Source organism: Monomorium pharaonis, chromosome 5 (genome assembly GCF_013373865.1).
Source record: "Monomorium pharaonis isolate MP-MQ-018 chromosome 5, ASM1337386v2, whole genome shotgun sequence".
Lineage (NCBI taxonomy): Eukaryota > Metazoa > Arthropoda > Insecta > Hymenoptera > Formicidae > Monomorium > Monomorium pharaonis.
In genome coordinates this window covers 28,420,252-28,437,942 of record NC_050471.1, presented here as the reverse complement: position 1 = coordinate 28,437,942, position 17,691 = coordinate 28,420,252, and the positions used below count along the sequence as shown (strand labels likewise).

At 29.7% G+C, this 17,691-nt stretch overlaps 2 protein-coding genes across 2 annotated transcripts; both read right to left on the bottom strand.

Moving 5' to 3' along the window:
- Positions 1–1,511: 1,511 nt before the first annotated feature.
- Positions 1,512–8,931, bottom strand: LOC105833666 (sterol O-acyltransferase 1). The gene is made up of 9 exons (XM_012675569.3): positions 8,278–8,931; positions 6,892–6,965; positions 6,528–6,664; positions 5,578–5,748; positions 4,840–4,988; positions 4,362–4,501; positions 3,676–3,839; positions 3,104–3,377; positions 1,512–2,699 (listed from the first exon to the last, which is right to left on the bottom strand). The coding sequence occupies exons 1-9, from the start codon at positions 8,336–8,338 to the stop codon at positions 2,265–2,267; spliced, it is 1,605 nt and encodes a 534-aa protein (XP_012531023.1). The 5' UTR covers positions 8,339–8,931; the 3' UTR covers positions 1,512–2,264.
- Positions 8,932–12,321: 3,390 nt separating this feature from the next.
- LOC105836642 (sterol O-acyltransferase 1) lies at positions 12,322–17,141 on the bottom strand. Its single transcript, XM_012680813.3, has 9 exons — positions 17,028–17,141; positions 16,741–16,802; positions 16,105–16,232; positions 15,681–15,851; positions 15,006–15,154; positions 14,552–14,691; positions 14,229–14,392; positions 13,645–13,918; positions 12,322–13,306 (listed from the first exon to the last, which is right to left on the bottom strand). Exons 1-9 carry the CDS (start codon positions 17,062–17,064, stop codon positions 12,890–12,892), a joined length of 1,542 nt encoding a protein of 513 aa, XP_012536267.1. The 5' UTR covers positions 17,065–17,141; the 3' UTR covers positions 12,322–12,889.
- Between the last annotated feature and the right edge of the window lie 550 nt (positions 17,142–17,691).

The window sequence follows — 17,691 nt, the reverse complement described above, 5'->3', positions numbered from 1 at the left end:
GACTTTCGGACCCTCGCGTTGTTAGGAGTTAAAGATGATGAACGATCGTACGTACCGGCGATTTCCTGTATTTTAACATCAACGCGTGCTTTCTCTATTTCAAGATTTCCCTTTGAAATTCTTCTCCATTCCCATTCCAATTTTACGTATGCAGAATTTTTTTACTCTTTGTCTCAAAGTTTAGCGAGAGAGCTCAAAATTAGGAAAGCCTGAAATAGAGAAACTCGATCTAGACCCTGCTCAAGAAAAAAGATAGAACTTAATAGAAAATATTTCTATGATGTTAAATCCGAGATTTGGTTGCGATTTTCCCTATTGCCGATCACATATTCCAGACAGATTGTCAATCATTCTGGGTAATAATAATTCAATATACAGTTTTTCATATATAGAGTGGACGGTATATCACGTTTTTCATATCAATTGTTGAGGCCAAACTCGCCTTTATCGTAAGAGACGGATAGAACTTAATAGGATTTGTATGACATAGTTCTCATAAACTATGATGTAACTTTCAAAGTAGATTTTCATATACAATATGATAATCAGTAAGTTATGTTTTTCATATTAACCTTAATTACGAGTACGAAATTTCCTTTATTATAAATCCCGAATGCAACCTGATAGGTTGTGTACGATATAATCGTGATAAACAATCAGATAATTATGATAGAATTACAAAACTGGTCAAACATGATTGATCATGATAGAAATTCTATCGTTGCTCGAAAAGCTCTCGATAGAACTGGATACGGCTATATAAGTTATCATTGATTTTGAATAATGTTTTATATAGTTGTATCGTTTTTCTTGAGCAGGGCGAGAACAAAGGAGATCTGACCTGTAACTTTCAAAGATAGTATTACATTGCAATGCGTACTACGCGACTGCCTGAGTGAACGAGCGCAGATCTTAGGTACAAATGTTTATAAATAATAAGATGTGTACAATCCCCCGTAAATAAGATACGGTCGCCCTTCTATTTTTCGATCTTAGAAATCTGAGAGAAAGAGAGAATGACGGAAATGAAGGAAGAACCGGTGAGAGAAAGGGCTAAAATGCTCGACAAGGTGATTCTCGTTGTATAGATTATTTTTGCGGACAAAGAAGGGAGGAGTGAGTCGCGGGATCGGGATTGAAAACGGGAATCAAAAGCCGTGTAAAGTTAGGGAAATCAATGAATTGTGTATTATATGTACGCGTGGACGTGTGCGCGCGTCTCCTATTTTTTTCTCATCGTTGAATTTCGTTTATTGTATTAAGTGTGAGACAGGGAAGGAAATAGAGAAAAAAGAAGGAGGCACGAGTTTTTTTTTAAATGTAAATATATATATATATATATTGTAATGTGAAAAAGGAAATAATTATAAATTATAAAGAGAACTGTACATGTGTATCGAATGTATGACATAAGTTAATTTGTATAGGGTGGAAGATATTATCTTCTTCTCGTTGCCGTGCGGAAATTGGGAGGCGTGTGTAAAGCTTCAATTATAAAAAAAAGTCATCCCTTTTTATATAAACTCATTGTGTATTGTATCTTTAATGACTCCATTCCTCTTTATATACAACTTATATACAATTGGTTTAATTACAATTAATTAGAAATTCAACGTATCGATCGTCGCCGTTAACATTAAGAGAATTTCCGGATTCTCTTGATATACTGTGTGTTTCGTGCGTTAATCAAGCTTTTTTTCAACGAAGTTTATACACAGTTACATAATTTGCGCACAATGCGTTATTTCGCTCTCGACAGTTTTTTATTCATCATTTTTATTTTATACCATGCGATTTATTACAAGAAATTAATATTTTTTTCTTGCAAACTATTTTTCCTTTCTAGTTGCCCTGAGAATATCACGAATCTTATCGTAATATAATTTAATGAAATCTACAATATATAATCGAGAGAGTAACTAGAAATGAAACTAAAAAGGAAACTTAGACTGGAGAGACAGGAAAAATCTATAAATTAATAAATAAACGACACGACCATGCAGTTTAGCATCTTCGAAAAAAAATAGATTGAGCTATGTTCGATCATACTTTACGTCTCTTCGGTTGTACAGTTAACAATTTTCACTGTGAAACACGAAAAAAAAGCAAGTCAGAAAAGTCATCGGTCATTACGACGGTAGATCCCCCAGCAAGGACGCAAAAAATATTTTATTCCGCCATTTCCAAACTTTCATCGAGAACTCGGAGAAAAAGTTATTTTCGTGATTCAGCAATCCCATGAGAGAAACTTCAACGCGGATGATCTACGCGCCAAATTGCTCTTGGCAGCTCCAGCTTCGCGGTATGAACAGATCTAGGTAGTAATTGGGATGAGGTGGACAGTTGTTCCATCTTGCGTACACCTCCATCGAGTAGAGACTGAACAAGACGCCGTTGCCGAGACACCAGGTCAGCCACATGAAGATATTGCTGGTGACGTACTTGCGGACGAAGAACATGCCGAAGCCTATACCGGCGAATAAGGCGAACATTACCGGATAGAAGAAGCCGAATCCGAACGCAAGTATGTACTCGTGAAAGATAGCGGAAACGAGAAATACAATGGTGGCTGACGCCGTTCGGTTGCGCGACACAACGAACTCGTACATATCCTTGTAGATATACGTGTACAACCAGTCGTGCACCACCACGTTCCACGTGCGGTAATATCCGTGATAAGTCGTGCTGTTCCACCAATCCTGTGTTTCAAACAACATAGCTTTATAAAGTTGCATTTTACGAAAGTGCTGATAATTTCATTCTCTCAAAAAAGCTGTCACTTAGACAAGTTTTAAGAGATATTTGGCATACGCTTCGTGTAATCTTTACGAGGCAAATTACCCCGATAGGAAAAGATTTATAAAATTGTATGACAAAATATTGCAAAAGATTTATAATCCGTCATTATGAGGGCGTAGTTGAGAAAATAGATGTAGAAACATTAACCTTTTATAAAACATTAATAAATTAAATTTTGAAATGATATGTTGGCATAACAATAGCGTTATGGCGAGTCATCTTAGCACAATCTTTAATACCATTATTGTGCAATGTTTGCAAAATCTTTCTATCGGGGTAAGCATTAAAGAGGAGTATATTCAACCTTATAAAACATTCGGTCGGCGAATCGCAGCATTTCGGCCCAAGCGTTCAACCACGCGTGCAGCAGGAGATATTGCCCGGTGATGAAGTAGAGAATCCCGGGAATGCTAGCCTCGATGGTATTTTTGACGAACCATTTCCGTTCCAGATATCGCGTGCCGTACACGCGATAAACCGGTGCCACGAGACGTTCCAAGATGAAGGCGAGATAGAAAATCGCTAGGCCGACTTCAACAAAATTCCAAATTACCACCGCCCACCTGATTCTTCGTGTCCTAAAACAATTAGCCGTGCTCAAATACATTCTCCAAAGTTCTCCCAATATGATCAATTTAATATCGCTAACAATACTGTTATGTAATTTTTTAAAATTGAGATGAAATAGATTGTATCATCGAATGATATTATCATAGATTAAGAAATGCATTTCATGAACAATCTTCGAAGTTTTCTTCAAGGTTTCTTAAGCCATACCGTCAAACAGCAAATTTAATAATTATGTTATATATCGTAATTTTTAGAGATTGTTAGCTTCCCGAACAAATCATCGAAGAAATGTCAAAATATCTTTACCTGGGATATTCGTCGCGGTACACCAGAGTCGGTGCGAAGAGAAAGTACAAATACTGTGAGAACTTGGGGCCGCTAGGTGGTGGTGTTTCGCTGTGGGGTTTATACGATAAAAACCTGGGCGCCACGGTCCTAACGAAAGCGTGAGCCTTCATTATCATGCGTATCTAAAGGTGCAAATATCGTTTCGATTAGGAAATAGTTCTTGCCCCGGCTGTAGCATAGAACATTTCAAGCACCGTTACAGCAATTTTGCAACATTTCTACTACATTATTGAAATGTTGCAATGTTGCTGTCATGTAACTCGAATGTTCTGTGCTATATAGATATAGTCAATATTGGAATAATATTTCATGCGAGAGATATTAAATTGTTCTATACATATACATATTATATATGCAGATTATATATTATGATGTTGTATATAATATTATATATAAAAACTTGTTCAATACGAAAAGCAGTAATATTTTCTACTATAAAAGATTTAATCTGCATGCATTTCACATTTCTTAGCAAAAATCGACCTTATAATTTATGGTTCTATTAATTCGTGAATTGAAAGGAAAATCTTTGATATGTTTACGCGTGATGATGCAAAAAATTGATCTATTTTGACGAACACTTTGTAAAGAAATTTAAACTTTTCTCTTCTGACATTATAATTGAAATAAAAGAAAATACATACTTGTTCCATAATTATGATAAAACTGCAACCTATAGAGAGATTCTCATTGAGTATCATTCTGATAGGAAAAACGAGGAAAATAATTTGATACAATATTAATGCTGATAACCAGCCATAGTCCCAAAATTTCCGGATGGAAGCTGCAAAAAGGAACATCATAATTTAATTAGATCTTTTGAACTTAGTAAATTGATATTAACTAATGAAAACTTTTTATCAATTATCTCCAATAATTTTGTACAATAATTTCATCAATTATTTTTGCACGTACTATATATTTATACTATATTTTATATCAAATAATTATTATTTTACAGTTATTTTTTATATATAACAATAAGTTTTGAATTTTAGTTTATATATATTTTTTATATTACTTTAATTCTAGAAATTTCAAATTTGTCTTTATTTATTATTAATTTATACTTTCTCAAATTTAAATTAAGCATATGTAAATTTTAACTGAGAAGATTATTACATTTTGGCAAGAATCGAAGTCGCTGGGAGGCCCAAAGGATGAAAGCCACATAGACAGCCAATGTCGAAGCCTGCATAAACGACCAAATATAGATGCATGTTGAGAACTTTGCGAAACCAATTCGTATCGTATTGGTACCAGCATGGATTCTATAAAAACCATAAAAAAAGAAAATTGAAGGGTAAAAACCAACGTTGACAGGAAACAAATGTGTTTATGCAAACAACATATTTTAAATCTAACTGATTGTAAATTTCTGATAATTAATTTTTTAATATGTGTATATAATCTAATTTATATTAAAAAATTATAATTCATAATATAATTTAAATATATTAAGAGGTTTTCATGGAGATACACTCCGCTTGAAATAAGTAAGTAGATATTTTCATTATCGCCCTTTGTCATAAGTAAATTTTCAGACGCAATAATGGCCATTTATTTCAACTTCGATAACTCATCATACTTCAGATAAGAAATGCACAATTTTTTTAAACTGTTGAGGTAATCTAATGTAAAAATCAATTGTACATGACATCGCAAAGCATCTTTTAGAGAAATTTGAGATAAAAAATATATTATAAATTTAAAGAATTAAATCTTGTAATTTTGACTAAAAGTATTTATTTAACTGGCATAAAAATATTAAAAAATATATATTTATATATACTTCAAACAAAACATTTTTATTTTTTTATAAGCGGACAAACGTTTACGTTTTCCACATTGCAAACTTACATTCCCCATTCCAAGATATCGGATACGACGGTGTTGAAAAACAGGAGTATAAGAGTCACCATAAACAGATTATAAACTGTGCGAATGTGCGGGTTTTCGAAGAGCTCGGTGAGGATGGAATTTCTTTCGAGGAACACTTTATCCGGTAACGCATCTTTTTTGCTGGATACTCTGCAAAAATATTAAAGACGCAAATAATTAATAAAATAAATAACATGATCAACATATTGTAAATTATAATTTAGTCTAAGATAAAGATAAAACTAATATATATTCTAATAATTTAGATGAAGATAAGATAAAGCTATTTTTATCTAGATAATTTAGAGAATTTTATATGTTAGATATCGTCAAACACTGATGCTTGTGAAATATTGTGTACAACCGCAAGAAATGTGCAGTATTTTTTAAATTCTTTCATGTTCAATTGCAATTGATTGATTTGATCAATGCCAAACAAGGTGAGGTGAACTAGTTTTTTTTCGATATACACGTGATCTTATGTTTGAAACTTTACACAGTACAATGTGGAAAATATGATGTGAAAGAATTCCAATTAATATCTCATTCGCTATTTTAATAGGTACTTTAGAAAACATATATTACATTCTTCAAGTGTATACTTCATTAGATATAATTTTTTGGGTACAAAATAATTCCTTGTTTATATATAAAATTATGATTGTTAAGTAGAATGGCTGCTTTCCTTTTAGAGAACACAATTGACGCAAGTATCGTTCTATCTTTTTTTATGGTCAATGAGTAACAAAGATAGAACGATACTTGTGTCGATTGTGTTCCCTAAAAGGAAAGCAGCCCATATTAGTTTTAATTGGAAGCTAATATTTGATATGTTTTTTTTGTGTATATTTCTGCAGGTATCCTATACATTTTCTGCTCGAAGCTTTCTATATCTCTGATTTGAACGTAACTTGAGCATAATTCTTCACCTTTTGTCGCGATATTTGTCCGTGCTGTGCAAGAATTCCTGATTTTTTGCCGAAGATATCTCCATCTTCTGCAGAACCTCGGACATCATATCATCAATACGATTGTTTACGTGATCCAAAACGTCTTCTTTTATTTCCTGCAAAAATAAAACGCATTAAGACAAATAAGCAATACTCCAGAAAGGTATGATATCTCTCTTAAAAATCGTATCTTATCGATAGCTTTTGAATTTTTTATTCTCTCGAACAGCGCGCTCTTTTATTCGAAACGGTGTGTTAGGTCGATAAACTTAACAAAATTAATTTAATTCGCGTTACATGAAATCCAATCATGGATTTAAAAATTGGGTATAGTTTTGTATACCTGTATTCTTTTTCGCATTACATCGGCGGTGGTTTCACGTAAAACATTCGGGAACGTAGCATTTCCATTGACTGCTGTGTGCAAAGAAAAATACAATTAATATATAATTATATATATATATATATATATATATGTTCATAAAATTGATATAGGTATATATATATATAAATATATATATATAGAAAGAGCGAGAGATAAGGAAAGCAGATAACAAATATGGAATTGATGCGAGAGTAGGTTTGTATTTACCAAGAGAACTCTTAATGTTCTCGTGCACGTTTTGAAATAATTTTGATCAAATAATATGCTTCTTGCATTACAAAACAAAATGTCTTGATCTCTTAATTAAAGATTTATTAATGATTTCAATTATGATAATAATTCTGTTTAAACAATTTTGATGATTTAATATTTCTTTCAAGTTAATTGTTATTATTCCGTTTACTTGTTTTACTTTACGTTTTGTTTGTTTATTTACTTTTTAGTTGCAATATAAATCACTTTACCTTGTAAAATATGATAGTAATAAAAAATTACTAGTTGTTATAATTATTATAATACAATAATTATATTATTACTATAATTACTATAATTAATGTTAAGTTATAATAGTACTGAAATATATATATACATATTTATATGTATATAAATATTTATTTATTATTGTTACAATTATTTTGTAATTTTATTTAATTTATTACTTATTTTATTTAACTTGTTTGATTTAAAAATAATTTTGTTAGTGTTAGTTATAAATAGGAAAATATTTAACTCAATAAGTATTTTCAAGCAAAGTGAATATTCGCATTTAAATTTTAACAAAACGCAATACATATTTCTGTCAACATAAATTATCAACTTTGGAAGTGTTATCGTAATTGTAGAGAGGTCTCAAATCGATAGATACAGACGGCATAGTAAATATACACAATCGTAGCTCGTCGAATATTTGATGATTTAATATGTATTCATAAATAGATTTATTTTTGCGAATAATATTAATTTTATTAAAATTCGAATTTCAGAAATTAATTACAAAATAATACTTGATTTCCTAATTATTTGAAAAGCAACTAAAATAAATCAATGTTCTCGATAAATTTTAAATTGAAAATATAATTAATTTATTAATTAATAAATATGCATTAATAAAATTTAAAAAATTGTTTAATTTAAATTTGTTTATTTTAAAGATTTAAAAAATTAGAAGATTAATAGAAAAATTTGTCAGAGATATTAAACAATTAAAAAAATATGTTTATCACAAAATTTGAAGTTTTTCGCAGCATTTAATTATTTTATATATAATTATTTTATGTATAATCAAATTTAATTATTCCAGAAATTACATCATTTTTTTTACAATTGACTGAATCACCAACTTACCTTTTTCATGGTCGCTCATAACATTGCTATTAATATTTACGGTTTTTGTGGCAGAATTCATGATTGGAGAATGATCCGTTGGTTCTTATAGAAACTCTTCTTCAAAGATATTACAACTTTATTTTACACTCTAAGTAATTTGTGTGTGTATGTGTGTGTGTGTGTGTGTGTGTGTGTGTGTGTGTTGTGTGATGTGTGTGTGATTCTTTTAGGAAGTCAATGGCTTCCACTTATAAGGATAAACCTCGGAGTCTCTCGAATTCTCACGCAATCGAAGATTTTCTATCATAATACAACAATTCACCCGTTGTGCACGACGCGTTATCATTAATTTTTTATTAGCAATGATTAATTTTCTTTTATATTTCCCACAATATACTACAATCCGACAATGCTTGGTAGGCACGAGACACTAGCTACTCGAGCCCGGGCGCGACTGTGTACACCGGGTTCATGCACGCGGACTAAATCTAAAAGGCCGACGTTTATCATTCCGCTATGAGTACAGTGCGCACTGATCTAACCGATGAGGACATGTGCACTTTGGCTAACAGATCCCTGAATGGGTGTGCGACACAGTACACATGTACTTTAAATGTACTTTAATTTTCAGCCGTCGTATCGATAAGATTAAATCTCTTGGGCTTATTATTATCTGTATGGCTTATTATTTTCTGTATGCTAATATAATTTTCGAAATTCCAAAATTTTTATAATAATTTTAACTAGTGTTTTTTGTGATACTTGGTAAAGTAAATTTAATAAAATTAACTTAAATTAAAAAATTTAGAATTGTAAAATTTATCCTAAAAGAATTGATCAACAAAAAGTTTTTTAAGTGAAAACAAAAGTTTTTTAAGTAAAAAATATATATTTTATGGAAAAATATACTAAGAACATTAATTAATAGTAATCTAAATTCTAAATTTAATTAAAATTGTTCTTGTTAACTTAATAGTAAATGTGCAGAACAAATGCATTATGTTCTTGCTCTGATAAAATGTTATTTGTTTTATACTGTAATCGATAACAATATAATTTTTAATTAAACTGTTGCTAATGCTGCTTATATTAATACATTATTTTTACTGTACATACTCAATTAAAATATTATAATTTTAAGTATTAATTAAAATTTTTTATTTTACTTTTAAATTACATATTTCTAATTTTTATATATAGAATATTTTATTTTTTCAAGCCATTTTTGTACAACCAATTTGACGTTAATTTCTTTCCTTTTTATAAAAATGCAATGCTGCGCGATATTATCGAATAGTAAATTTATTGAAAGTGAGAAGTTTCTGAATTTTGAGCGAACAAGATGACAAAATCATACCATTCAGTTAAATGGACTTTACCTCAAAGGAATCTTAATTTGATTTATTTAATTATATGAAGATGAATGATAAGAAACACGTGAAAGAGAGAAAGTTGCGATAAACGGTTGATCCCCTCTGACGCCTGTTTGATAAGAAAAATGTTAATGTCCAAGATTATTTATTACAAATTGATTGCCGCAAAAAACCAAACAATTTAATTACATTTTACTACATATTTTTCATCTTATTAAACTTTCTGACATTTTTTACTTTCTTTCTCGCCCTCAAATAACTTTATCGTTTCGCATTTTGCGCTCGCAATATCTCAGCTGATTTACTAGTCCCTCAAATTTTTGTCAATATTGTCGTTATCTTTTCATAATTCTAACAAGTTATACGAAATCTAAAATAGTCAAAGGCGTAATTAGAAACAAAGCTTGTAAGTCTTTAAATTGGAAAATAGTACAAAAATGTAAATAAATAAGTAAATTGATCGCTATAGCATTTTCGTAAAAAAAAAGTTTAATTATTTTTCTTAATACTTTGTATCTTCGTAAAGTTAATAATTTTTAATTAAAAAAGCATTTTTTTTAAACGAGTTAAGTCATCGATTACGATAACCGTAAGTTTCTATAAAAATTAAAAAAACAATTCATCCATTTCAAAGTTTTATCTGTAATTCGGGAAAAAAGTTGAAGTTGTCTTTATAATTTAAAAGTGATATTAAAACAAACTAAAACCGCACAATTCCATATATAAATTATCGTTCGTTGACGCGCGAACAATTATCCTTTATTTGCGTGCTGGACTTCGCATCGAGTTTCTTATTAATGCAATTTTATATTAATAGATTACTCTTTGCTCTACTCACGTCAGTTTAATATTACACTGGTTATACAAACTTATACATAATAATCTTTACGAATAGTAAATAGTTCCTATATTTTTTGCAGTAACGTGGGTTGGAAGATTGCGTCAAATAAGATGAACATTATCTGATAGAAAAAGCGGAATATGAACGTGATTCGTAGACGATGACGGAAACGAGAAATACTGCGGTGGCCGAGTTTCACAGAATGCGTGAAAAGTCGTGCTGTTCTACCAGTTCCTGTAATTCAAACGGTACGTGTTGAACAGCGAATAGAAAGAGATAAAGCCTTTGCCTGTCACAGAGTGTAAGGGATTTGATTTCCGGTCTACGGCCTTTGACCCTTCAGATAAAGCTTATCTAAGTAACACCATTTCGGCAGATCCCCATGTTTTTTTTATGTTTACGTTAAGCCACATCAAAGTTGAAAGATTTGATAACCAAAGAAAAAAGTCTATTATATTTTGTTACCCGTACTCGCCGGATTTTGCGACTCTGTAACTTCTTTTCCCCAAACTAAAAGTACAAATTGCGCGAAGCATTATGCAACAGCAAACGTGATATAAAATATATCATCACTTTTAGTGATAAAATTTGTGGCAAAGATATAACGTAATATTTGAACGACGGAAATACTGAAATACACGGTAAAATAAAGATAGCCATTCATTAACAGGTGAAGCCAATAAGGAATCATAAAAAATCCGCGGCTAAAGACGCCGTACCATATGTTAATTATATATTGAAGTTACCGCGTATTGAAGCTATTGTATATAGTGCGGCGTATGTCATAAGAAATATTTGCATATCTTCCCTATTTTTTGTCGAAAATACTTCTATCTTCTGCGGAATCTCATACATTATGTCATTAATGCGGTTATCATGCCTCTTTTATTTTCTACAACGTAATACGCATTAAAATACAAACAATACACTAGAGAGGCGTGTTATCTTTTATGAAATTTTATCGGTATTGTGTTATATCTTGTTATATTGTATCTTATCGCTAAAAAAAAGAACATCAGTACTAGTATATATTGTTTTTTGATTAAATCTTTAAATAATTATGTTATCATAAGAAATTACACACAAAAGCTAAAAATATAGAATTTTAAAAACACATGTACCCCAATAGGAAAAGATTTAGAAAATTGTATGACAAAATATCGTAAAAGATTTATAATTCGTCATTATGAGAGCATAGTTGAAAAAGTAGATGTAGAAACATTAGCCTTTTACGAAACATTAATAAATGTTTGCGCAATTAAATTTTGAAATAATATGTTGGCATAACAATAGCGATATGGCGAATCATCTTAACAGCCCATTTGCAAAATTAAATTTAGAAATAAATTGTACAATAATTGAGAAAAATATTTCAGTCGTAACACGTTTAAAACATTTAGAAATATAATTGTGCACAAAATACTCAAATTATTCCCTAATTATTCTTAAATTATGGTGCACAAATATTGAAACGTGTAAAATTTTATGTTTTAATATTTGTGCATTATAATGTAAGAATAATTTAAGAGTTTCTGGCCGCTGTTACTTTCAATAAGATATTTAACTCTCCGATGGATGGGACTAATCTGTCGGACAAAGTGCCCCTTTTTTAATGTTTATTAAATGTCTGTTGAATAAGTAAATTTGTTGTAATACATTTTGATAATAATTTTGAATTAAATATTGAAGATTAAAGGCTGTAATTATTGCACATTATTATTGCTGCATTATTGCTACATTATATTGTGAAAATATTGAAGATTATGTGATAATGTATTTTTCTGTTTTTTTCTTTTTTGGCTGTATTTTTCTTTTTTTTTTCTTTTAATATAAGTCATCTGTAAAAAATATTGAATATAAAATATATAAGTTTTATTTCTGTAACTATCTAAGATCACATTGTTATCTATATTAATGCAACATTTAGTTTCTAAAAAGTAAGAGACTGTCGCCTTCAGAGGCCTATACCAACATTGACGACTTTTCTCTAAATTTTTATGCGATGACACTCGAACACCGTTGTGATTCTACAGGTAGCTAGATGAAGCGGTCATGCAATTTTTCTATTAATTTAATTACTTCTTTTAAATTCTTTTTTTAATTATTTTCTAAGATTTTAAGTCTCTTATAAAATTTAATTATATGTAATACAATATATAATCTTATATGTAATACAATTTATTTATCTGAGAAATTAGATTAATCGAATTTTTCTTTCCCTCTTTATCTTTTTCGTTAAGGCTCCATGCAACATCGATATCTATAAAGTTTATAGTATCTTTGATATTAGACTGATTACTCAAACTCGTATGTAACAATTTTTATCAATAGCTTCTGATAGCAAAGAACACAGAATAAATTGTCGAAAGAAAATATCCGCCAATCCAAACGGGACAATCTACGAGTAAAATTGCTTTCAACAGCTCCAGCTTCGCGGAATGAATAGATCCAGATAGTAATTGGAATGAGGTGGACAGTTGTTCCATCGGGCGTGCGTCTCCATTGTGTACAGACTTAACATGATGCCGTTGCCGAAAGCCCAGGACATCCATACGAAGATATTACTGGTGACGTACTTGGAGACGAAGAACATGATGAGGCCTATGCCAGCGAATAAGATGAATAACACTGGGTAGAAGAAGCGCAATGTGAACGCGAACATGTACTCGTGAAAGATGGCAGAAACAAGGAATACTGTGATAGCCGACAGTGATCGGTTGCCTGGCACCACAATATCGTACATGTCCTTGTAGATGTATGTGTACAACCAATCGTGCACCACTAAATTCCACGTGCGGTAAAACTCGCGATAAGTTGTGCTGTTCCACCAGTCCTATAATTGAAACGACGTAATAATTCATGAAGCTACAGTTTACAAAAAATCTTATTTATTACCCAGCGAGAAACGATAATAAATTCGACATTAATTCGACGTCGAATCGATATCGAAATGATGATTCCGATATCGGATCGTGTCGACATCGGATGATGTCGATTCGATTCGTACTATTTCTCACCGGGTATTACTTTAATCACAGCAGCGGTCCATAAAAAGCTATTGCATATCATCAAGGCTGTGTATATTGAAGCTATTGTTTAATGTTATCATATAGTGCGCTTTTATAATTTTTGTGAAAGAAATTAAGTATTAGAGGTAATAAGTATGTTCACCTTGTAAAACAATCGATCGGCGAATCGCAGCATTTCCGCCCAGGCGTTCATCCACGAGTGCAACAGGAGATATTGTGCGATGATTAAAAGCAGAACACCGATGAAACTAGACTCGACGATATTCTTGATGAAGCTTTTCCAATCCCGAGGTTGCGTGTCGAACGTATAATAGATCGGTATTATGAAACGTTCCACGATGAAGGCGAGACAGAAAATACATACACCAACTTCAACGAAATTCCGAATCACCACCGTCCATCTGATTTCATTCGTTCTAAAAAATTGACTGCTTAAATAAATCTTCTTCTGTTAATCCGTATTTTTTTTAAATCGTATCACACAATAAATTTGAAACTTGAAGGTATATCGAATATTAGCGAAGATTAAAGATATTTTATACATTTTGCGAACAATCTCCGAAGATTTTCCTCAAGGTTTCTTAAACCGTAATGTCAAATAGCGAGTATTGATAATTATGTGTTGCATTGTGCAATTATTACGCAGTTATCTTTTTTATCGCATAAATAAAAGTTTAGTTTGCTATAAGTTATCGAAGAAATCGTGGAATACCAAGATGTCTTTACCTAGGATATTCATCGCGGTACACAAGAGTCGGTACGAACAAGAAGTACAAATACTGTGAGAACTTGGGGACGATAGCTGGTGGGGTTTCGCTGTGAGGTTTATACGACAAAAACCTCGGTGCCACGGTCCTAACAAAAGCGTGAGTCTTCATCATCATGCGCATCTGAGGACAAATATTGTTTAAATTAAGAAAAAATTCTTTAGTTCAATTATCAGTTACTCATATAGCGTGGAACATTCTAGCAATTGTTATAATTTTACAATATTTCTATATTAATGTAAATATTGTCGTAATAATAAACCGATTTTTTAAGATCCATACTTGTTCCATGATAATAATAAGACTGCAGCCTATGGAGAAATCTTCTTCGGATACCACTTTCACAGGAAAAACAAGAAAAAGGACTTGGTACAATACAAATGCTGATAGCCAGCCGTAGTCCCAAAATTTTTGAATGGAGGCTACGAAACATCATAATTGAATTAGATTATTTTAATTAAATCATTTAACTATCTAATAAAAATTTTATTCAATTCTTCTAATAATAAGTTTTAAGATTTTTTTTGTCAATTGTTTTCGCATGTACTATACGTGTATTATATTTCATGTCAATCAAACAATTATTATTTTAGAGTTTTTTTATTTTATTTTTTAAATTAAATTATCTTAAGCCAAGAAATAAAATATGATTTTTTAATTATCATCAATTATAACTTTCTTAATATTTAGGTTAACTATATTTATTTAAGTGGAAATTATTGGAAAAGATTATTACATTTTGGCAAGAATTGTTGTCGCCCGTGCGCCCAGAGGGTGAAGGGCACATAAACACTTAGTGTCGATGCCTGCATGAACAACCAAGTATAGGTGCACATTGAAAATTTTGTGAAACCAATTAGCAGTGCATTGTTGCCAACACGAATTCTTTAACATTAGTTAAAAAAAGAAAATTAATAGAAGAAGTAATAGTAAGAACCAAAACCAAGTTGCAAAAAAACAAATATTGCGGACGCAACAAATATTTAAATTCTATTTGAGTTATTTGAGTAACTAATTTCTTAATTAAATTTTTCTATTCAATCATGAACAAAGGTGTACATACATTACTTAGAATAGATGAGTATATCTCAATGTTTATTTTCACCTAGTAATAGTTTTTCAAATGCCATAATGAAATAATTCTACCGTTTACTTTAATGCCGATAACTTATATTATTAGATAAGATGTGCACAGTTTTAGAAATTGTAAAAATTTGTATTTAATTAATGCTATAAAAATATGTGTAATATATATATATATATATGTATATAATATATATTTTACCTAAACACACACACTTTATTATTTCCAAAAAACCGTTTTTTTTTACAAAAAAAAAACATTATTTTTCCAAAAACCCCCCAAAAATCTCTAGAAAGACAATTTATGTTCTCCATATTGCAAACTTACGTTCTCGACTCCATAATATCGGTTACGACGGTATTGAAAATAATAGATATAAAGAAAATTATGCACAGATTATAAATCGTGCGAATGTGTGGAACCTCGAAAAGATCGGTTAACAACGATTCCCTCACGAGAAACTCTTTATCCGGTAATGCATCTTTTTTGCTCGATTTTCTGTAATGTCAGAGACACAAATGTTATCAATATATTATTAATTATCAACCTATTGTACTTTCTAAATGACAATCAGTGAAATTATAATTTTGCATGACAATTATAATACTATATTAAAGTAAAGATATAATACTTTGTTGATATTTAAGATAATCACATTTTTTAAATAAACTTTTTAAAAAAAGATTAAATTATATAAGTTTTATATATATAACAAAAATTATTTTATGTAACTTGAACGTAATTTTTTTACCTTTTATCACGGTATTTCTCCGAACTGTGTAAGAATTTCTCATTTTTCATTGAAGGTGTTTCAATCTTCTGCAGAACTTCGTTGTTAATACGATTATTAACGTGGTCAAAAATGTCATTATTTAATTCCTGTTTGTAAAGAAATAAACATACATAACAAATAAAAAATATTTCAGAGGAGCTCGTTGTCATTTCCTAGAAAAAGCTATGTATTTTATTGATTTAAGCCTTTGAGCAATTGACTCTCGGACATGTCAAATTTTTTAAATCAAAGCCTGTGTTATTTGACTTAATATTATAGAGAAATTAATAAATGTACTGTGTAATTATTAAATATAATTATCTTATGTACAATTATATATATTTAATTATAATTATAATATTATATATATATATATATATATATGTGTATCTATATATAATATTAATAAAATATTTATTAATAAAATAAAAAATATATATCTGCATATTTTTAACAAAAGATTAGAAAATCTAAGATGACCAAAGAAAGCTGTCTTAGAAAATGTTTATTATAAAACTTTAAATCTTTTGTCGAATTATCTCATTTACAACAGAATTTATTTATTCTAGAAGTTCAAAATTTGTTATATTTCATAAGAGAATCAAATCATCTTACCATCCTTATCTTCTCATGTGAAACACTGTTGCCAATATCGAAACGTTTAACGTTTATAATTTCTATAATAAAATTAATAATTAAATAAAAAACTTTGAGCAACTTTTTTTCATACTTGAAGCAAAAAATGATTCAAACTTTTGAATTTTTATAATTAAATTAATTAATTATCTGCAATCTAGTGTACGATAAGTTACTTAAAATTTTTAACAATTATTGATTCTCTTTTAGATTTTCAAGTGCACAACACTATTTGACAATACGATTCGACGCAAAGTACAAATTACTCGATCTTGATCTCGACTGCGCACGCTTTTCTTCCATGTAAGTGAATCATCTAAATAGTTCTGTTGCACTTATCACATTGTTGAGTACAATACGCACCGATCCGAGGTTACATGCGTACTTGTGATAAAAAGACATATGTATGTACGTCGAGTGTTTTAATTCGTTATCGTTTTTCAAGATAAAAAAAGCATATCTTTAATTTATATTAATAAAAGACTTATTTTTTGATAAATGTTTTTTTCAAAATATAAGAATTTTTTTGTTAAAAATATATTATTATTGTCTTGCGTGTGTTTTAAACGTATTATTAACAAAATATGTTTAAAATAAAAGTACATATTGTAAGAATTGTTTTATAAGACATATTGTAATATGTACTCTATTTTTTATATTCCGTAATATATATTTTATCTATATATATCTTAATATGCGCACGCATTATATTCTATATGTAAATATTTCTAAAATTATAAAATTCTAATAATTAAATAAATTTTAATTTTAGAATTTATACGTTATAAATATTAAAATTAAAAAAAATTGTTTTAAAATAACATTTAAATATAATATATGCGGAAAAAAGACATATTGGCATTAATTAACAATTTAATTTAAAATATTCTTTTTAATTTAATATTAATTATAATAAGAATAATGATAAAA

Excerpts from the sequence above, each read along its gene's own strand:
- LOC105833666 (XM_012675569.3), bottom strand. The coding sequence starts at position 8,338 with ATGAATTCTGCCACAAAAACCGTAAATATTAATAGCAATGTTATGAGC. Across the intron at positions 6,665-6,891 it reads TAATGCGAAAAAGAATACAG|GAAATAAAAGAAGACGTTTT; the intron begins GTATACAAAACT and ends TTATTTTTGCAG. Across the intron at positions 4,989-5,577 it reads GATATCTTGGAATGGGGAAT|AATCCATGCTGGTACCAATA; the intron begins GTAAGTTTGCAA and ends TGGTTTTTATAG.
- LOC105836642 (XM_012680813.3), bottom strand. The coding sequence starts at position 17,064 with ATGGAAGAAAAGCGTGCGCAGTCGAGATCAAGATCGA. Across the intron at positions 15,852-16,104 it reads GAGAAATACCGTGATAAAAG|AAAATCGAGCAAAAAAGATG; the intron begins GTAAAAAAATTA and ends CTGACATTACAG. Across the intron at positions 15,155-15,680 it reads GATATTATGGAGTCGAGAAC|AATTCGTGTTGGCAACAATG; the intron begins GTAAGTTTGCAA and ends CTAATGTTAAAG.